At 35.5% G+C, this 23,500-nt stretch overlaps 1 protein-coding gene across 8 annotated transcripts in view; it reads left to right on the top strand.

Annotated features, from left to right (window-relative positions):
• The window catches only part of LOC106067000 (uncharacterized), a 58,416-nt gene that overhangs the window by 11,848 nt on the left and 23,068 nt on the right, over positions 1–23,500 (top strand). For all 8 annotated transcript variants that reach the window (XM_056008172.1, XM_056008156.1, XM_056008181.1 and 5 more), the window contains 5 exons: positions 3,123–3,894; positions 5,855–6,277; positions 6,994–7,064; positions 9,753–9,986; positions 11,756–11,962. In XM_056008172.1, the coding sequence (XP_055864147.1) occupies positions 3,123–3,894; positions 5,855–6,277; positions 6,994–7,064; positions 9,753–9,986; positions 11,756–11,962 (1,707 nt within the window). The remainder of the gene's footprint in view (positions 1–3,122; positions 3,895–5,854; positions 6,278–6,993; positions 7,065–9,752; positions 9,987–11,755; positions 11,963–23,500) is intronic.

Below are 23,500 nucleotides of genomic sequence, written 5' to 3'. Positions count from 1 at the left end.
TATGAGGGTCATAATTCTCTGGCATTTGGTGCAAAGGCATCTGTACTGTGTGTAGCCTGTGATGTTTATTTTTTTCTTGGGCAGTAGTGTTTCTTGCAATAGCGCTATGTGTATATCATGCTTCTTGAGTATGTGTTGGAGTTCTGTTGTCTTGTTTTGTAGGCCTAAGATGTTGAGTTGCAAAAGGTTTAGGTGTTTGCTGCTAGTCTGTTTTTTTATTTCCAGTAGCTGACTTATCAGTCATTGTTCAGAAAACTCATTGGCCTGTTAAATTGGATCGTTCAAGGCTCCAGACTTGATATGGTTTTTGATTTAGTTGATCTAAGCACAAAGTTAAATAAAACTTTGGTTACAGACCTAATCTGCAAGCAATAAAAGTCATTGGAGAGCTAAAAGATTTAGGACCCATACAACTATATAGAGGTCCAAATGGAAAACTCGAAGAAGACTGGGAGCTGCTTCTGTTCTGCGATGTGGCCTTGGATAATCTGAGTGGTAGTACAGGAAGTACAAGCGCCAATATTGTATGGATTAAAGACAGCGACGGGCATTGTTTTTCAATTTTTTGGAAAGCCTCAAAGATCAAAAGGGTAGTGAGATCTACACAAGCTACTGAGGCATTAGGGTTGCAAGAAGGCCTAGAGTCTGCCATATTTTACAGAACTGTAATCGAAGAAATCTATCGTATTAAGAAAGTCTTTGTCTATCACAGTTTTCATTGACAACAGAAGTGTCATTGAAGCACTACAGACCACTGAGCTAGTTGAAGGCAAAAAGTGTCATTGAAGCACTACAGACCACTGAACTAGTTGAAGGCAACAAGTGTCATTGAAGCACTACAGACCACTGAGCTAGTTGAAGGCAAAAAATGTCATTGAAGCACTACAGACCACTGAGCTAGTTGAAGGCAAAAAGTGTCATTGAAGCACTACAGACCACTGAGCTAGTTGAGGGCAGAAAGTGTCATTGAAGCACTACAGACCACTGAGCTAGTTGAAGGCAGAAAGTGTCATTGAAGCACTACAGACCACTGAGCTAGTTGAAGGCTAAAAGTGTCATTGAAGCACTACAGACCACTGAGCTAGTTGAAGGCAAAAAGTGTCATTGAAGCACTACAGACCACTACTCTAGTTGAAGACAAAAGACTGCGTATTGACATCGCTTCGATCAATGAGATGCACAGGACAGGTGTCCTGGAAGAGAACAACTAGCTAATGTGATGACCAAACGGGCACATCGGGACTACTACTTCTGACCATACTGCAAGAAGGAAGACTCGCTGAGTTTGTCTAAATAGCACTATTATTTTTTTTCTATTCATCATATCTTTATTTCTGTGCAAAATCCGATCCGAGATAGGGTGTAGGAGAAATAACGTGTACAAGCTTTTGGCCAGACAGACAGAGTGAGTTGATATAAACTTTGTGATAAAAATAGCATCTGTGAATTTCATCGTCATTTTCCCCCTCACCTTCTACCAACTATTAATTTGGACCTGGCCAATTTTAGATCACTTCTGGTCATCAATTTTACATACACCATCTTAGCACCTATTGTTTCTAAGTTTATAATAATATCTAAATCTGATCACAATTTTTTTGTTTATTTGTCAGTTTAGCACACTTGTATATTTCTTATACTTCAAGGTATGATAACATTTTCCTATTGCTCTGTGTAAGTCACTCGTTTGTGTACAGCTTTATACATCTGACATAACTCTTTCTTGTTTAAATCTAATAATGGGCTGTCTATGTTAAAGTATTCTTTGACATGAATAATTATCTTTTTCTAGTCCTGTGATATCAAACTGTCACAGATAAAACTGTGAACTTATTGTTATTGAACTTATTTAGGTGAATTTAGATGAACATAGAGCATGAACTTTAATTTTGAATGACTGGAAGTACGGGCATATGAGAGAGTGAGAGTTTAGTCAGTTAGTTAATCAAGTAGTCATGTAACAGAACGGCAATCAAATTTAAGAAGTAAGCTAACAAAGTAACCATGTAGGAAGAGAGACAATAGTCAGTCATGTACCGAGTGAATATATATATTGTCAGTTATGTTCATACAGATTGGATTTATCTTGTATCATTCTTCTTTTAACTGTATATTTTATGTAAATATGGCACATTTTACATTGAAGAATTCAAATATCCTGTGATTGTTGTTGTCTAGTCTCTGGACTTCAATACTGGCCACAAATGCTATGCCTACAATTATCCTACAAATGAATCAATGTGTCAATATTAAAATAACAGTATTCTGAAGTCTTGGAATTTTTCTTTTACCTTTACCTATCCCTTAGTCTGTTGGACCGTTGGGGCACCATGCAAGATTCGTCGACCATCTTTCTCCATTCCTATCTGTCTTATGCCTTAGAACCTCTTTCAATGGCAGGCCCGTCCATTCTCTTATGTTGTCCTCCCATCGCTTTCTCTGTCTGCCTCTTCTTCTTTTTCCTGGTACTTTTACTTAACTGTATTTTTTTTATCTCTTCACACACATTGCAATGCATAGATATTTCTGATATTCTAATAATATTACATGTAAAAAGATACTACCTATTTAAAACTTAAAACAAGGGAAGGCATGTTAATTTTTGTAATGCTACTGCCTATGCTCCCTTATGTTTAAATTGTTGATGGAAAATTAGGTAAGTAACTTGCAGTATGCATTTCATCCACACTTTGCAAGTCCTCTCACATAATTGAGGCAAAATGAAATAGCTTAACTGTGTAAACAATTTTTCTTTCACTCTTAACTGGAGTCTGAACTTGTTGATTTATTAAATTGAGACTCTCACATTTGAATCTGTATGGATAAGTTGTAGTGTGACATTGCAATTAATTTTAAGGGTCTCTAATTTGTTTTTCTCACTTATGTTCAATATTTGCTTCTAGACATGTTTCTCAACTTACCGATTAAATTGAAATGGCATATATCAAACAAATTAAGCTGATTATTTGAAGTTTGGAATTGAGGTTGAAATAACTTAATATAGAAAAATTTTCTTCTTCATTTAGCTTCTGTACTTAAGTAGTCAACACATTTTAACTTTATTATGTCTATATTTTTTAGCCACATCAAGTTATTTGCAAAAATTTTTGTTTTTTTTTCAGGAAAGATTTGCAGACTATGTGAACAATTTAGTCATCACAAAAATGTTTGATTGTGGAGAAATAGATCACGAACTCATTAATTACAGAGATTCCTTTAATAAAGAGCATTCCTTTTGTCAAATTGTATTTCTGGAAGGAAAATTAATCTTTATGTGTTTAAATTATCATTCAAGTGATGTAGACATTTTGGATTACCAAATAAAAGAGATATTGAAAAATCCTTTAGTTAAGGACACTACAAATCAACCTGATGAAAAAGTCATCCGTCATAAATCAACAGAAAAAATGGTTGATGAGATTTTGATATTAGAATATTCAATTAATACATACCAGTATGAATATTGCACAATGTTTATGCAAGAATTGAAAAAAGGAAAAGATGTGACAGATATAAAATTACTACCTAATAAGTTAATAGTCAGTTTTAAACCCTTCACCTCCGATTATTCCATAACAAGCTTTCAAAAGTACCTTGATAGTATTCAGCATCAAGAGAAAATATTAGAATATCAAGGCTTATCACAATTTGCCAAATTGAATCAAGGTAGAGAAATCATTTCTGAAATATCCAAATCAACCCAATGTTGCATACTTGTTTCTGATAAATTAAATCTGTTAAGAGAAGCAGAGGTAATAGAAACAGAAGACTATGATTACAAAGCTATTCTTTTGTTTACTGCCCATTGTGGAAGCTTAAAAATACATCTACTGCAAGGTCATATTGAGGATATCAAGACACAAATGTCAGTAGGAATACTTCCTGCTCAAAATGGTTTGTTTTTTTATTTACTGGCAATAGTCTTTATTTATTATTTATTAGTAGATATATTAATTGTCTATCTTTATAAGTAGATATATTTATCTTCTTATTAAAGAAAAGGAGACTACTTTTAAACAGGTTGTAATATTGTTTAGAAAAATTCAATTTAATTTTTTAAAATGTCTAAGATATTTAAAAATTAGTTTGAGTAAATAATTTAGAAACACTTGACTCTTTTAGATGAATACTTTTGCAAGAAAATAATAATAATTTTATGTTTCAAGATCATAAGTTCTGAAAGGTTAGGTTTCAAGATGGTGTATTCATTAATCTAAGAGGAAATTCAATTGTCCTCCTATTTATTCTGCCCTTTTAGTGCTTCAATGTGCCCAGTTTCTTTCCTGTCACTGTGCCTTCTTTACTGCATAGTCTTCCTTATTGATTTTTTTAAAAAAATCTCCTTTGTTGAAAGATTAGCCTGTGATCAGTGACTGGTTATTAATGAGGAAAAAGGGATCTTAGCACACTCTTGCATGAGGGCTATCTTCCAGAGACCCACATAATCCATTTAGGGTCAACTGTCAAGCTACCATCTTCAGTCATATCATGATGCTGGGGATGATAGTAGAGTCAATAAGACAGTGGCTTTTTCTGGATATTCTGACACTAGTGTATCAGCAGTCTAACACCAGATAATCCATTTAGGGCAAATCATCAAGCTATGTCAAGCTACCATCATCAGTCATATCATGATGCTGGTGATAACAGTAGAGTCAATGACAGTTTCTTTTCCTACATGTTTGGACAGTATCAGCAGTCTAATACTGTTGTAGTCTTAACAAGCACAATTTAGATATCTTAAGTAGCTTACAGAGAAGAAATAAAAAAAAAATTAGATGTTTGTCTCTGGGCAAATGAAATCTACAAAGACAGGAAAATGGAGGAGGCCACTCAGAAATCTGCCACCTAATTATCATTTTTTGGTAGTCATGTTCACTAAGGAGTGCAGTTATGACTAAGGCTGCCTGGTCATCTGATATGTGCTCTGGTCTCAGGTTCAAAACTTGCATTCCACTATCATAGGACTAGGATCTAATTATCTTCAAATCTGAAGGAATATCCAAAACATGACAGTAGAATGAAATCCACATTGTAAAACAACCAATCTTTGTCATACCATAGATTGAAAATGTCCTTTTTCAATAGTCTACAAATGATGTCAGAATTTTGCTGATGTGACAAAAGCTAAAACAAAATAAAACTATTCAATCATTTTCTCTTAACCGACACCACATTTGACAGTTTATATTACTATATTTAAAATATCTAGGCTATTTCATTTTATTGTTTGTATTTCTTATAGTAAGACATTTTTCTATATCTATATTTTTATTTTTGGCAGGCATTTTGCCATTAACATTTGAGTAAAAATGTATAGTTTAAACTATAAAAATATTGGTTGTCTTAGTGAAGATATTTATGTTCTGGTTAACTTTAATTTGAGACTGACACATTTTGGAGAAAATTACAAAGAATGTGTAAAACTTATTTTTTTCTTAGGAAAGAATATTTTACTTTTTTTTGTAAATTTGTGTGTTCTATATTCACGGTTACACACATATTTAGAAATACGTTTCCTTTTGGACTCAAGTCTCAATCCTCTTTTAATACTATTTGATCATTCCATGATTTATGCAATTTTGTTGTTAAGTCAAAATTTTTGTTGTTGTTGAAAAAGTTATAATTACATGCTTAGGCCTAAAATATAAAAATTAAATACTTAGGCCTATTTCTAACTTCATAATTTGTTTAACATTGGCCTGTTTAAAGTGTCGTTTTTAACATTGGCCTCTTTAAAGTGTCATGTCTCTTCATCTCTTTACTCTCATTTTTATTTATTTATTGTATTGTATTTTTTTCTTGTGAAAAGCGAGTATATTTTGTATTACTGATCCTTTTTTTTTTTCTTCAGGTGAGATAAGTCTCAAAAGATCTATTTCACAGCATTACAATCTTTTATTGCCTGCTTGGTCTTTGAGAGAGGAGGATCCTGATTTTCTGGATAAGCTAAGAAGCAGTTTTCAAAAAAGTGTTAATATTATTTTTAAGCAAGCTGTACACTTGGGATATTCTAACATTGCACTATCACTGGAAAACATACATGATGATCGTTGCTCATTTCCTCTTGATTTAGTAGCCAAAACAATATATGAACAATTGTTTGAAGCACTTTACAGCGACATGGGAGCTACAAGCACTGGACAGGAGTTAGATGTTTACATTTGTGACTCTGACCATGAGTCTGTGTTTAATGCATTTAAATATTACATAAAAAATTTTAGTTACCAGTTTGGACTACCCGATCAAGAAAAATGGGATCAAATAAGCCTTAAAAGTAAGTAATAGTTTATTAGCAGGAAACCCCACTGTTTTTTCTTTTTTTTTAACATACCTGGATTATGAATGCTCTTTTGGGTGGCACTTTAGGGACAATCATGCTTATAAATCAAACATGGAACATAGGGCCTCAGTAAAAGCACGCCACTCCCCACGGTCTCTTGCTAGTTTTTTTAATAGCTTCCCAGCTCTTTCATGTCCTCTCAGCTTCATCAAGTATACTGCATTGCCACGTTAAATTTTGGTCTTCCTCTACGTCTTGTTCCCTAGGGGTTCCTCTCTAAGGCCTGTCTAGCTCAGTTATTGGTATTTTTTCTAAGGGTGTGACCAATCCATTTTCACTTCCTACTTCCTAAGATCTGCACCTCTATATTTTTCTGTTCATTCATCTCCCACAGTTTGATGTTTTCTATTTTGTCAAACAAATAATATAAGTATATAATCCCAACCAATGCTATTTGAATGTAAGATGAATAAGTAAATTTTTTTAGAACACTTTTTCAGTAGCTTACAGATGATTAATCTACTATACTTGTTGGATTCTTTTACATTTTCTGGATGTTCCTTCAGATTCTGAAGATAATTGCATCCTAGCCCAATCCTCATCAGGATTATGGGGGCCGGATGTCAGCAGGCAAAGTTCAAACCCATTATTAGTAAAGATTTCACAGTAATGATTTATACTATGCCTTTTAAAATATTTTTCTATAACAGATACTTCAAAGTATGTTGAATATTCATCCAATATGGTGCAAATTACATCAACCACCCCATCTTGGGTACCGGTATGTTGTAATAATTACTCATTATTATTATTGAAATTTAGACGTTTTAAAAATATTTTCAAACAGAAAGTTTGAGTTAACTTTAAGATGGCTGTTAAAACACTACAGAATGGAATATTTATAAAGCATAAGGTCTATAGATTAAAATCCACTGGCTTATTTGTAGAGTGGGAAAAAAATCATGAAATGTGGTAATCAATATGAAATAAAACTTAAAAATAAGAAAAAAAATTAGACCACTTATTACATCAAAAAATATGTCCATTAAATTTTTTTTTTTAAAGTATTCGCTCCTAACAAAAACATCATAAGTATAAGTAAACTAAGCACAACTTAGTGTTCTATGGAAAATTGATAAGATAAGCGGGAAAAAAAGGTACATTGATGTAAAAGTTTTAAATATATATATATATATATATATTAGAAGCTTACACTCTGACATTTCATTCACCTATTGCTAATTCATAGGGTATGGTGGACAAAAATGTTAGAAAAAATGTTTAAAACTGTAACGACAAGTGCTATATTTGTACATATTTTACTTAAGGTTTCTTCCAATATTGTTGCAAATTTTCATAGAATTTATTTTTAGTTTTGATTTTGCTTCATCACAATCAGTTATATTTAAAGTAATGCAGAAAAAATGTAACTTTTTTTTTCTTTTTTAAAAGCTATGTATGACTGCTAAGATTGCAGATAACTTCACACATTACTCAGAATGTGAATGCCATCTTATGCAACTAACAAGATAAACATTAGGAAATACTTTTTTTAAAAAGACAATACCTCCCTTTAAACAACTTATAGAGCAATGAGTTTTCTCTTAATAACTACTGAATGTTAGAAAAAACAACATTCTTTACACTGCTTCATTGTATAAATCTACTAGACTTTATACTATTCCAATGATAGGCATTTAGAAGAGGATGAAGGTAATATTCCTGAACATTAATTTATTAAGCTCGAATGAATGTGGAAATACCCGAAGATGTATAGTCCGTTCAAGATAAATATTTTCTAGTTCTCTAGCCAAATGCTTTCTTTTTTTTTTTTCCTTTGAAAAATTATAACTGTCAAACTAGAGTTTTCCCAGTGTGGCCAACAAGCTTTTCCCAACAATAGATCAACTGTCAAATTTCTATGAAAATGGTTAGAGCCGCTTTCGAGATCTGTGTCCAACCAGGTTTTTGAGCCTATCCATAATTTTCCATGAAGGTTCGAGTTATATATATAGGGATTGCAAAAAAGAAGGAGGCCATAGATAAGTTAAATATTGCATCTCTCTATTGATTTAGAGTGGCAAATTTGCATAATGAGTAACTAGAGAAGATGACTGGCAAATGAATCTAAATTTCTTTTACATTTATTCTCCGTACTGCAGCAAATGATGGGGGAGGTATGTTCAAGCAAACTACCAAGCAAGCCTCTTTGACAATGCAGACCACAGAGAAACTTTTCTGCTTTTGCTTATGATATTTATATTTTGATACTTTTCTTGTCCAACACTGCCAGCATGAGTCTGTCTATCATTTACTTTATTGTATGTAGCATGAAATCGGAATTCAGTAACTGATTTTTTTGCTTTGATTTTGTTTATTTTAGGTGAGATTTTTTATGCTAAACCGTCACTTGCCCCAGCGTAGCCAAGGGGGTTTTGAGTTTAAAACCCCTACCAGGGTATTTTGCAGTTAATTCCCCCTCTTCTATAAAACGAAAAAAACTGCAAATGACAATCCCCGAATTTCAAGAGCAAAGCTAAGGAAGATTTTGATTTTAAAATCCCTCCGAAATTTAAGATAAAAAAACCCTCTTCAATATAAAACAAAGCAAATTACACACTCAAAATTCTATGAGAGTAGCTAAAGGGGTTTTGAGTTTAAACCCCCTTTCAACGGGTTTGAAGCTAAAAAATACCTCTTCAATATAAAAAAGCAAATAAAAATAATGCACTCAAAATGCTATGAGCATAGCCAAAGGGGTTTTAAGTTTAAACTCCTCTTCAGCTGCGGGTTTGAAGCTAAAAAATACCTCTTCGATATAAAAAAATGTAAATTACACACCAAAATTCTTTGAGTCTTTTTATAGCCAAGCCAAAGTTTAAACCCTCCTCCTCCAGATGGCTTTTTTTAAAAGTTTAAAACCCCTCCAGATGGTTTTGAGTTTAAAATCCCCCTACAGAGAGTTTTGAGGTTGAAAACTCCCTCTTCAATATTATTCTTAAGCAAACTACACTCACCAAATTCTGTGAGCGTAGCTAAATTGGGTTTTGAATTTGTTAAAAAAAACTCCAGATATTTTTTAGTTTAAATAGAGATTGGGTCTCAATCAAGGAAATCCTATGCCGTACTGGGATTTGACTCCTTAGTAAGGTTGTGACAGAGCATCGCATGAGATTTGTGGGGCATGTTCTCAGACAAAATGAATTACACATACCCAGAGTTGAAAAAAAAAACAGGTCTTGGTAGTTTGTTTTCAAATGTAACAACTGATATTTTGATAGGTTTATCTAATACAACCTAAAAGTGAGTGTATCTTTTATGATGCACTTTGTGGACTAAAAACCCGTCCATATTGTTTTATTTATTCTTCTCAAATTAAATGCGGGTATTAACACACACACAAATCATAAAGCTTAAATATTAAGAAAAATGATTTCCAAGCTTCTCAATTCTTTTATTTTTATTGCAGGTCTTTCAAAATAATTTATTTTGCTATCCTATATTACCAACTCTGGAACTATTCACTAGCCCAATAGTAAGTCAATCTGATGTTTCTCACGACCATTTAAAGAGAGAGATTCAAAACTTTGAAGATAGCAATCCTGATGGCATACCAGAGAATGGGTACTTTCCAGTAAGATACTTGCCTTATAAAGATGTTATTATTTATTGCTGTCCTGACTGGGGTCCCAATGCAGATGAGGTACATAATTTTGATTTCACTTATGATTTATTAAGTAAAAAAGTTTGATTATTTTTTTTAGGACTTTAAGATTTTACAAAATTGTTAATAAATGTATATTTTTATACAAAAATATATAGTTTAATAAGTTTAATATTTTTTAAATAAGTAGTAGTCACAAACAAAGTAGTGAAGGTGGTTCTTGTGTGTGTGTCAGACAAAAAGAATTGTGTTTCTGAATGACTAATTTATTTAGTGCTATTTTGTTTTAAAAATGGGTTATGCATTTTAAATTTTAAAATTGTGATAAAGATTTGACAAGTGATTATTGTTTTCTATTTGGTACAATCTGCATAAAAGATAAGATCATATGAAAGACAAACTGGCCTTGTTTTATAAATGGTTTATATCAGGGGAGGAAAACCTAAGGCAGCAGAAGTGGCGCATTGCACAATTAAAAGTGGCGCATTTCACCCAAAAAAAAAAATCAAGAAAAAGCATGCCTATTCGCAAAAAAATAATAATAATCCATTTTTATAGAACATTTCTATGGAACTTAATTTACTAGATATTATGACGCCGAATTGACTGAAATGTTTATAAAACTAATCAGACCAAAAAACAAAGAACATGTTGGTTTAATGTAATTGTTAGCTTTGGATTTTTTGTGTGAATATTTATGCTCTTTCTTTTAGTTAGCCTTGGACATTTTTTGTTACCTATTTAAGCTTTTCCTTATTGGAAAAACAATCATGACAATTTCAACATTTTTAAAGACCTTATTGTCCTTAAATTCTAAGTAAAAACCAGATGGTCAGACATATTTGAGGAAGCAAAGTCATGTCTAGGAAATCATCCATTAAATAAAGTTAACTAGAGTAAAATAAGCCGTTAATGACTGGTAGAATTACTGGAACTGTAATATTGCTTATGCATACCTAGATACTGATGTGAGCAAGAATTTTCATTCATAAAAAGGATCAAAAACAAACTGAGGTCACAAAAACCAACTCTTCACATTACAGATTTGGTGAAAGCAAAGCATTAAAAAAATCTGCTAATATATATACATTGCCTGTATGTTTATTTATTTTTTTAAAATTTAAAACTGCTATAAGTGTTCACAAATTATAATTAGTCTATAGGTCATATGGAGGCGTGGTGGCTGAGTGGTAAAGCGCTTGGCATCGAACGGGGTCTCAGGTTCAAATCCTGGTGAAGACTGGGATTTTTAATTTCGGGATCTTTGGGCACCTCTAAAGTTCTAAATGGGTACCTGACATTAGTTGGGAAAAGTAAAGGTGGTTGGTCATTGTTTTGGCCACTTGACACCTTCATTAATGGTAGGCCACAGAAACAGATGACCTTTACATCATCTAGCTGCCCTATAGACCACAATGTCTGACAGGGAAACTTTACTTTTTTTCTTATAGGGCATACTGAAGTAATAAATAAATAATTATAAAATAAAAATGTTAAAGACAGACTTAATAAGTTAAGTTGTTAATTCTTCTTAAATCCCCTACTTTACTATACAATAGTGTATAACGAACCAAATATGTACAAATAACCATACTTTAAAAGTCTGAAACTTGTAAAAATTTAACTGGCACATCTTAAGTAGAAGTGAAGAAAATTGGTGCATGGAACCAAAAGGTTGGCTACCCCTGGTTTATATGATTGTCCATACAATAGGCATATACAATTTTTTCAAACAAAATATTATGTTTTGGGAAATTCAAAAGTAACTGTTGAATCTATGTCATTTACCCCTTTTCTTGCATTTACAGGCTATTTATAGGTCACTGAAAATATGCTTGTATGTAGCTACCAACAAATCAGCTGTTTACATTGTGCCTCCTGGCATGGAAAGAACATCAAAGTATCCTGCTAAATACCTGGCACAAGCAATGTTCAAAGCATTAGACAAGCTTTACAACAAAATTTCTAAACGCCTAAAAATAGTTTTTGTGGTTGATAAGAAGGAGTATGAAAAGGTCAGAAGTCATTATTAATATATTATTCATCTTAAAATAAACAGAAAAACATTATGTAGTGAAAACTAATTACTATTTTTACTAAAATAGTTTTGTTTACTATATTTGCTCAATCTAAAGATAGCTCATTCAAAAGCATATTTTCCCCCATCAAATATTTAACAAATAAATTACTCTATAGAAATTTTAGTGATGAACCACTAAGTAAGCAATAATTGTGACTGTAAGTGAAAGGAGAATCTGTTCAATTAGGGGGTAACTAGGGGTGCACCGGATAGTCGCGCCAGCTTCGGCAGAATATTCTGCAATTTTTCACTAAAACTACAACCTAGTACCTATATTTCTATTAATATTGGGTTGGTGCTTCCGTGCTAAGTCTTTTCCAGATACGTCAAACAATAATGAAACAATGCAGGTGAAACGTCAACAATATAAGGGTAGTCGACACTGATAAACGATGTCGAACAAGAAGTTTAATACTTAATGTAGGGAACAGTTGAATGTCGTCAAACTAAATCTCTATGTCATTAAAAACCTGCCAATATTCATAAAGTGGACATGATTCAATAATGTCAGTTCTAAAATACATTTAACGTATAAATGTTTCTTATAAAAGAATATGTTTTTAAAAATATGATTATGCACCATCTTTTAGTACAAAGACAAGGCGTGTTCATCTAAATAGAAATAAAACTTAACATTTTAAATTCACATTGCAGCAGGGGCGTAACTAGGGATTTGTGGGCCCGGGGGGATTGACCTCTTTGGGGGCCCCTTGCATTTTGACATTCGACATATGACATGCGATAATGTACGCAAAAATATATAAGCCCCAAATCAAATTGGTTCAGTATATCAGTAAACTTAACAAAAAGTAATCATCAAGACTCTTATAATGAATAATACCGTTGTTTATTAGTTAAATAATGCACGAGTCACAAATCTCAATTGATATCGCTTCACGTCGTGCATTCTGTGCAGCAAAGACATCTATAACATCAACTACATTGATACTTTGAGCACACGTAATTACCATTTGAAGCCTTTTTACCTAAATATGTCTATTGGTGATTGTATTACTGGTTTGTTGATGAGAAGTGTTCGTGCTTCAATGACATCATTGAAAAAGCGATTTGCCATTTATTTCATCATACAAACAGGAAAAATAGCACAGTTTGTCATAAGCGTGTCTTCATCTAACAGGTGTCTTGGTTCAAGAAGAAACCCAAAGGTATTCATTTTCTTTCCAGCCTTTGGAATCTGCCCTTCATCTCCATATGAAATCTGTCCAGCACTTCTGTCGCAACACGTTTGAATTGCAGTTCTATTGACAGTCCTACATTAGAACTCAACTTCCCATCAAGTCTTTTCTTTCTTCTGATTGTTTTGATTACAGTGAATCCATAGTATTCACTACCTTCTTTTGCTTTTTCGATGGATTGGGTTTATTGTCAGTTTCTCATCATGAAAGGGTAGGCCTACTAATTTCTTTAGCAGCTTCCCGTATATGCAGTCCAGAATTTTGTAGTTTCTTCTGAACTATATTAATTGGGCGCAGGAGCTTTGACCAGAATTCCAGATAGGCAAAACATTCTTAATTTTCCACTGCATGAAGAAGATTCTGTGCTAATATTATAATGGTATTACGTCATTGTTGGTTGTTTATGTTTTGTGCGAAAGCAAAAGGATTCAGAGCATACAAAAGTGGGAAAGATCCATATCTCGTTATGCTCGAGTATAGAAATACTCCGATAAGTGGACTGCCGTATTCACCATTACAACTGCTGGCGAGTAGAAGACTCAGGGAATCATTCCAACTGATCCCAAACTATTGAAACCATCGGTAGCTGAAAATGCAGAGACATTACTCAACGAACGACAGATGAAAAGCAAAGTGAAATACAATGCAAAAGCAAGACTACCTAAAGATTATTCTGTCGGAGAGTTCGTCTATGTCAAACATGGCAGAAAGCAGTTGTCATAAAAAAACATTCAGCACCCAGATCTTACATCATAAAGACAAACGGAAAAACATACAGAAGAAATCAACGCTTTTTACATAAGAGTTTCGATGAAGACATCTCTGGGTACTATGATACCGATGAAGACAATGAACTGCAAACTGTTGCAACAAACGAAACAGACAGTTATAGACCAACGTCTAGAGAACTTGTTGTGCCAGTCAAGACAACCAGAAGTGGACGAATTGTTAAAGTTCCTAGTAGACAGGGCCGGCCTTAGGCCACTGCAGCCTATGCGGTCGCAGTGGGCCCCGCGCTTTCATAGGACCCGCGCTAATTCTAAGTGTACATTATTAAATTAAACCATTATAACGTATATAAAATAACAGGGTTTTCGCGACCTCCTGATTTTCCAGGGCCTCCAGGAAATCTCATGAAAAGGCAAAATATAAGATAAAGTCCTGAACTTTTTTTGAATTTATTCAAATCTCCTGAAGAATAGACGAAATAGACATTTAGGGGTGCCAATAAATAAAAAGTGGCATGGCATTGCGAGCTTTCATTTCATAAAAATTTATTGCAAAGACGAAAGTAGGCCTATTTTCTAATTAAAAAGAATATAATATTGACATTATGTTCATTCCTACCCAGACTTAGGCCCCGCGCGATCAGTTTCGCATTAGGCCCCGCAAATGTTAGGGCCGGCCCTGCTAGTAGATATCACTCTTAAGAACTTTAAAAGGAAGGATGTGCTAATATTATATGATATTACGACATTGTTTTTTGTTTATGTTTTGTGCGAAAGCAAAAGGATTAGATGGAAATAAAAAGAGAGTTTCCATTGGATTGGGGAAAGATAAATAGAGGGGTAATAACTCGAGGGCGAAGTTTAATTCTGAAATTATAGACTCCACACCCGAAAAATGGACTATTCTAGCATTATTAAGAATAACTTTTAGATCTTTTATACTAGATTATGTAAATTTTGCTTCAAAGTTAATTAGTGTAGCCATAAAATACTCGCCATTTAGATCTATTATTAGTAAAGGTAACAAGATACCTGGAATTCGCTGCATATCATGCAGTTTTATTCGTGGCAACAAAGTTTAAAATGTAAAACAAACTTTAAAAAAAAACTTTGATCTCTGTGGGAAAAAAATATTTTAAAAATGTCAACAAAGTCAACGTACTGATAGACCTAGATCTAGGTTTAGTCTTTGTGACAAATCTAATCCATAAATGTTGAGAAATAAAAGACACCCGTTGACACTATTTTTCAATCAAATATATTAATTTATGTACTTACAAATAAATTTCGGACACCCATTTGGGGGCCCCCTCCAGGTGGGGGCCCGGGGGGATTTTAAAATTATCCCCCCCTTAGTTACGCCACTGCATTGCAGTGATGGCTGGCACATTTTAAAATTTTGTCTTGACCTTTGAATCTGCTAGTTAACGTTTAATATTCCTTAACTATGTCATGCTGACAAGACATATTGTTATAAACCTGGTGGTGGCACAGAGGGGGGTAGTGGTGTGAGTTTTGTCAGCCAATGCAAATCGCCCCAGGCCAGCGCTAGACGAGCGTTCAACCGTGACGAGTAACGACGGTCAGCCGAGACGAGTGTCAACATGATGGTTCGGGAAGGATCGACATCGTGAACAGAGCTCAGAAGTGTCACGAGAGTTGCAGTAATCTGACAACCTAGAAACGTCGAGCGGCGTTCTGTCCGGTTCGAGGAGGCCAGTAGGGACCCTATATAAGAGCGGAGGTGCCGCAGTCAAGACGGTTCAGAAAAGGCTTTCACGACAGAAGGTTCACTACAGCACAGTTCAACGGTGTGGTTCTGTACGGAGCATTACGACGGTTCAGTGCGGAGTACTGTCAAGTACAGTCAAGACGACTGGCGTCTTGATCTTGGTCTGCGATTGAGTCCGACACAACGAACCTAGTGTGTAAAGTCAGTCCTGAACTGTTGAACCCAGTGTAAGCCCGGAACGAGACGGAGGGGCCAGTGCAAGAGTTGATACGGCGGAATGGTGTTATCGGAGAGATATTTGTACAGTGTACGTGTTGCAAATTGTACAGTATTGGCTGTTATTTATTCACCTATTAAAGTGTTACGTTGCTTTGGAGCCCTGAGTTGTCAAGTTCTTTAAGTTGGTGGTGTATGGTGCAGTTTGCAGAGAGCCTGGATAGTGAGATTCGTAACAATATGTCTAGAGGTGCGGGTATATCAGAGGTAGAGATGAACAACCCCCACCTTCTTTTGTTTGTTTCGTCCATAACATTGAGTTCATAGATAGACAGGGGACCACATTATGCCAGATGTCAACATGTTGACACTGTCTAGAGATCACACCTTATGAGGGAACTGAGTTTGTTTACATTGAGAAGAATTTTATTAGAGGGTGGGGGCTTCAAGCCACACCTCTACGCAGGTAACAAGGGTAGAGATGAACAACTCCCACCCCCTTTTATTTGTTTAACCCATCACATTGAGTTCTTTGATAGACAGGTGACCACCAAGCACTAGCCTATCCAGATATTGGACTGAGGGGGTATTTTTTCCAAACCCTAACTCTAACGCCCAGTAAATCTTAACCCTAAGCATAAACGTGCGTACAGCATATATACAAGCTTGGAGGTCTGGGGGAGCGCTCTAAGCTTCCCCAGTGTTATTCGGGCTAAGCCCCGATGCAAAAAGCGTTTTTTTTTTTTGCATTCTTCAATGCAGTAACGCATTCTCCTAACATCTACAGCTCATGATGTATAAGTGGGGTTCGGGGCAAAGCCCCGACGCCAAAAGTGTTTTCTTGCATTCTCCTGACATCTACAGCTTATCATTCATCAGTTAGGTTCGGGGCAAAGCCCCGACGCAAAAAGCGTTTTTTGCATTCTTCATTGCAGTAACGCATTCTTCTGACATCTACAGCTTATCATTCATCAGTGAGGTTCAGGGCGAAGCCCCGACGCCGAAAGCGTTTTCTTGCATTCATCACTGAAGAAGCGCATTCTCCTGACCTAAAGCTCATTATTCATCGTATTATAAAGGACCTTTTGAATAATGTTGAAAAATATTCTAATATGAATTTATAAGCCCTTAATACATTGCAAATAAAACCGATTTGTTCCTTTAAAAGATAAGATGCCCCACATATTTCGATTAAGGATTTAAGGATCGCCCCCCAAAAAAAATTTATTCGAAAAAAAAAATTCAATAAAATTCAATCATACATTGTGAGTTATAGTCCCAAATTTATTTAACTTGAAAAAAAAAATCAGATTGAGTAAAAGTTGGAAAAAGGCGACTAGGAAAATATCTGGGTTTAGAACTCATCTCAATCGTGACTCTTTTACTGAAAATTTTGTTTGAATTATAACTTTTCCAAAGCAAAGACTTTCTTAAAATAATTATGATAAATTCATGTGACATTACATAAACTGTCTGGAAAGAGGAGGGGTGGTAGAGTGAAAATGATTAATCCTCGCTCCTTTTTATAATTTCTGCTAATGATTGCATTTGGCATTAAAGAATAGGGGTGGGGCGACTCGATAAAAGAATTTAACTTATAGCAAATATGAATTATATTAGTGACAGATTTTTTAAATTTTGTAATTTCTAACTAAAATACAAAAAGAAAAAAGTATTGGTTTGTCCGATGGGGGGAAGGTGATTGCATGTATTGCCCCTTCCACCTGGTACAACCTTTTTTCATTTTATATTTATATTTGAGATTAGAGTCAGGTGCGACATAATATACAATGGGTTCACATATCAATACGTAGTTTATATTATATAGATATTCTACTAATTTTGTTATCATACTATGATTTCTCCATAAAAATAGGACCGCCCCCCCCCCCACCCATTCAGAGGGCTAGTGTGGGAAGGGCAGCAGAAGCAATCATCCCCCTATCTCACCGTATCGGCTAAGATAGCAGAAGTATAGCAACATTATAAAAATTATATTGTAATTCAACTAATTTTGTTCACAAACTATGATTTCTAATTAAAAGTAGGACGCCCCCCCCCCCCACTAAAGGGTTTAGGTTGGATGGGCAGTAGGTATATTCGCCCCCCCCCCACCCCACCCAATCGGCTAACAGAGGAGCGACATAATGACATAATATAAAGATTGGTTAAAATATCAATAACAAGTTTTAATCATATAGATATTTAATTGATTCTGTTAGAAAGCTGTGATTTCTATAATAAATTGGACCGCCCTCCACTCAAAAGTTTATGGGGGTGGTGGGATTGATGTCATCGCCCCCTCCCGACCCACCATATTGGCCAACATACTAAGGGGGGGGGGCGAAATAATCTAAAAATAGGTTGAAATATAAATAATTAGTATATATTATTTTTTTTTTAATTCGTATACAAATTGTGTGAATTCTATACTTAAATTCGTCCGCCCCCCCCCGGGGGTGATCGGCCAAGTGGGGGGGGGGGCGATCGCCACTATCACCCCCCCCCCCCCAGGATCCGCCAGTGCCACCAAGTCAAATACGATGGACATAGGTACTCTCTAGAGGTCAGGCAAGAGAACTGAATTTGTTTACTTTGTAGTTGATCTTAATTAGGGGCTGGATTTCAAGCCATATCTCTACAGGGGTAACCGGACAATCTTCTTCTTCTTCTTCATCGTTCTCATTGTTATGTTGGAGTGATTCATATGACTAGACCAATACATGAGATGAACTGCGCAGTGGTTTCCAAATCAGGGAGCTCTCCATATAGTTTTCTTTCTATTGGGGTGTTTTGGGGCCAATGTCTTATACGGGCCACTTGGTAAAGAGAGCAGTTTTGGAGGACGTGGTCGGCATTCTCTGGTGATACTCCACATGGGCAGATTTCACTGGTTCCAATTTTGAGCTTCCGGTACATGTGTTGTCGCATTCTGTTGTGTCCGGTCCTGAGTCGAAAGATTATACGTTGGTCTTGTCGGCATAGCTTATAGTAAGCGTCATCTTTCTTGTGATTTTGATGAGATCTCGTCCATTTCTCATTTATTTTATTTACAATTTATTTCTTCATTTCTTCTGGATAGAGTGCAGAGTTTATTTGAGTGTTAGTTTTCCCACTCTTGGCGAGTGTGTCAGCCTTCTCATTTCCTTCTAGTTGTATATGAGCTGGTATCCATTGAATAACAGTTTTTTTGCTGTTGTTGTTGAGCTTTGTAAGTGCTGTTCTGAGGTTTTTAATATAAGAGGAATCAGAGTTTTGCAAGCTTTGGAGGGTTGTTTTTGCATCGGTTAGCAAGACAATCTGACTGTGAGGGGAACTTGGATGATTTGCTAGCATGGTAGCATCTAGTGCTAGTGCTTCCCTATCTGCTCTGTGACTGTCAGAGAGCTCTCCAGTTGCAATGGATTTTTCTAGTTTTCCTCCATCTGGCCATTCGATAAGTATTCCAGCTTCTCCATTTGTGGTGGCTTTATGGGATGAGCCATCTGTATAAACTCTGATCCACTGATTGCTAGGGTAATTGGTATGTAGAAAACAGTTCACTATTTCCTTGAGCTCTGTTGGTCTGTAATCAGATGAGGACAATGAGTTTGCTTATTTGGAGAAAAATCTCAATCACATGGCTAAACCAAAGACCACACCTCTTCAGGAATGTCTAGTTTGCTTACTTAGATAGAAATCTCTTTTCCTAACGTGTTAACTTGAATATTACTCCCGCCTTGAGTGTGTGGAAACATAAACTCAAAATCTCTGATGTGGGCCCCTCAGGCAGGTAAAAAGGCAGGTTTCAAAATTTTCAGAAAGAATATCAGAAACTATGAACTATAAACTATCCTAAACTACAAACCTAAAGAAGAGACATGCTTTTGTATTGTTAGTTCGAATAGTGACTTGACACCTCAAGATATGGAGATTTATCAATGGTATTATTACTTTATTAATATTCATATATATTCAATGATCTGATTAGCTGAAAAAAGATATATAGTTAAATCCTAGGTGTTACTTTCAAAGACCGAATCACGAATGAAGAGATTTGAAGCAGTATTAATACAGCAATTGGACCCAACAATAACCATTTGTAAAAAAAAACGTAAACTCACACTCTTTGGCCACATCACAAGGTCTGCAGGGCTCGCAAAGACCTTTCTTAAGGGAACAGTACCAGGAAGAAGTACTAGAATAGGAAGACAGAGAAAGTGATAAGAAGACTGTGAATGAAACTCTATCAAAGGCAAAGGACATGGAGAAAGATGGTAGATAGTGGTGCCCCATTGGTCCAACAGACTAAGGGATAGGTGACGGTGAAGCTTGATGTGAACCTGGCCTAACTGATGTTATTGAATGATTATCTAATAAATCTAATTGTTTTTTTAAAGGGGGAATCTGTAGATCAAAGTCTAAGCAAAGAAAACTTTTCCCTTAAAAAAAACAACTGTTCCTTTTTTTTTTTTTAGTTTAGAGTCTGGATTGTGATTAACACATTTGCTGTTCACGTGTATTATATAAAACACTACTTATTAATTTTTGTTTCAAATTATATTCCACTTGTATGCATGCTAAAAAGATTTTTTCTCTTTGAAAATAAAAGTAAACATTTTGGGATACGCAGTTTGTAGGACCAAGATTACTTAACTTAGTAATACACTTTTGAAGAAAAAAAAATTTTGACAAAAAATCTAAAACTGTTTGCATAAATTTATTAAAAATATAGCAAATAGTCATCTCCTTTCTAAATAGTCTTCATTGTTTGTTACTTTTAATAGTGAATAGTTGTAAAAATTGAGTATTTTTATGAAACAACTACTTCCATAGTTGATTTTAAAAATAAAATTTTGTATTTTCACTTTTCACTTTCATAAAAGTAGCCATTGCATCAGAACTTCGAATGGTCTAAAATATCATGATGTTGAATTTATTTTCAATATCTTTTCTAGTTTACGAGATCTGAACTGGATGGACGGACGAACAGACAGACCACACAAACTAATATCATCTATTTCCCTTTCGGGCCGCAAAAAATGTTAAGGACTGAGCTTTACTTGTTCGAGTGGCATTAGTTACTCTATATTAAAAAAAAAAAAAAGTTTATCCATCATTATGTCCTAAAGAAATTTTTTTCTCTTGCTTCATTCTGCCCTATGATGTCATTAGTTATAGAGAAAATGTAAGTAAAACTATACTTCACGTTCACATGCGGCAGACAGCTCTTCCTCCTTGGACTTGGTTATAAAAAAAACATATTCTGGAATTAATCAGTCAACATTAAGCCTTGTTGCTAATAGAAACTCTGTATACCATTATCTCTAATATTACCTTTGTGACTTAAATACATCAATTTTACTTTTTATTGCAAGATAAACAGTATAAACATGTTTGAAAGTATTATAAATGTTTTATGTAAATTGCTCGTCTCAACATTTTAATTTTTACCTTTACCTTTACCTATCCCTTAGTCTGTTGGACCGTTGGGGCACCAGGCAAGATTTGTCGACCGTCTTTCTCCATTCCTCCCTTTTTTTTGCCTTGTTCAGAACCTCTCTCAATGGCAGGCCTGTCCATTCTTTAATGTTGTCCTCCCATCGCTTTTTCTGTCTGCCTCTTCTTCTTTTTCCTGGCACTGTTCCCTGAAGAAAGGTCTTTGCGAGCCCCGTAGATCTCGTAATGTGGCCAAAGGTTTTAAGCTTTCGTTTTTTCACAATAGTAAGCAGGTCGTCATGAGCTCCGATCGCTACAGTAACCCTGTCTCTGATTTCTTGGTTTGTGATGCGGTCTTTGAATGTGATGCCTAGGATCCTTCTGTAGCATCTCAATTCCATTGCTAGGATCCTCCTCTCAAGCTCTGCATTCAACGTCCACGACTCACAAGCATATAAAAATGTGGCCATGACCAGAGAGCGCATCAGTCTAATTTTGGTGCCGAGGGCTAAGCCCTTATCTTTCGATATTATTTTAAGTTTTGAAAGGGCTGCTGTGGACTGTGCTATTCGGGCCAATAATTCGGGTTTTGTTCCCTCATCTGAGACAATAGCTCCGAGGTATTTGAAGCTGTTAACACTAGTTAGCTTTTCACCTCCAGTACTGATGCCTCTTTTAAAGCCCTGATGGCTATTGGTCATAATTTGAGTTTTTTCGGCATTTATTTGCATGCCATATGCTGCGGAAGTCTTGTCAATGCGCATCACCAGGTCAGCTAGTTCTTCTTCTGTCCCTGCTAGGCCGTCAATGTCATCTGCGAAGCGCGAGTTAGTAATTCTTCTTCCTCCAATGCTAACAGTACCTTCATAGCCCTCGAGGGCATCTTCCATTATCCTTTCAAGGAAGATATTGAAGAGTGTTTGTGACAGTAGGCAGCCTTGTCTTACTCCAACTGTGGTTTTGAACCAGTCCCCAATATTATTGTTGAAGTACACCGCACTGGTGGCCTCCTTGTAGAGGTTCTGGATAACTTTGATTATGTTTTTTTTTTTAATGTTGTACTTTTCCATTGTCGCCCAGAGTGCTCCGTGCCATACTCGATCGAAAGCTTTCTTGAAATCAATAAAGACATGGAAAAGATTCTCTTGGTGTTGGAGATATTTCTCACAGAGTATTCTGAGGTTTAGGATTTGCTCTGTTGTGCTGCGACCTTGTCTAAAACCTGCTTGTTCTTCTGATATGATGTTGTCTGCTATCGGTTTTAGCCGGTTTAATATGATTTTTAACAGAACTTTGCTGGGATGACTTATGAGGCTGATGTTGCGATAGTTTTGACAGAGTTGTAAGTTGCCTTTCTTTGGAAGGGTTATTATGAGTGATTGGGTCCAGGGTTTGGGCCAATCTCCTGATTGCCAGATCTTGTTGCAAATCATATAGAGTGCGTTTATCATAGTTTCTCCTCCCGCCTGAAGAAGTTCGCCAGGAATGTTGTCAACTCCGGCCGATTTTCCCTTTTTCAGGGCTTTTACTGCTGCTGCTACTTCCGAGCGAAGAATCGGATAGTCGTCAATGTTGGAAACTGTCGGGACATTTAGTATCTCTGGATCTCCTGAGATTTCAAAGTTATACAACTCTGAACAGTATTCCGTCCATCTTTTCAACACATCTTTGTCCTCGGTTAAGCATTTGTTGTTTTTGTCTTGTATTGTGTTGGTTCTTCCATGCTTTGAAGTAGTGAGGTCCTTTACTAATTGGTACGCTTTTTTGCTGTTGTTTCTATTAAGTCCCTGTTCAATTTCTTGACACTTATTCTCTATCGACTTTTTCTTCGCTTCTTTCATTCCCTTTCTAATCCGTTTGTTGACGCTTTTGTATTCTTGGACATATTTTGGGTCGGACAGCTTTTTCCCTTTAAGCTCCCGTCGCTTGTCACAGAGTTGGAGTATATCCTCTGTTACCCAGGGTTTTTTTGGGCGGAGCTTCCCTAATATTTCCAGGGCTGTATCTGTGACTGCTGTGTTTAGCATATTGACTTGCGTATCGATATCCTGGTCATTGGAGTCCAAGATGTTGAGGGCTGCAAAGCGTCCGCCTACTTGTGCCTCGAATATGGCAGCTACTTGGGGGTCTTTCAGCTTGTCCAGGTCAAATTTTATCCTGGTAGGTCCTTGTTTTGTTACCTT

Source organism: Biomphalaria glabrata, chromosome 1 (assembly GCF_947242115.1).
Source record: "Biomphalaria glabrata chromosome 1, xgBioGlab47.1, whole genome shotgun sequence".
Taxonomy (NCBI): Eukaryota; Metazoa; Mollusca; class Gastropoda; family Planorbidae; genus Biomphalaria; species Biomphalaria glabrata.
This window is presented reverse-complemented; position numbering and strand designations above follow the sequence as displayed.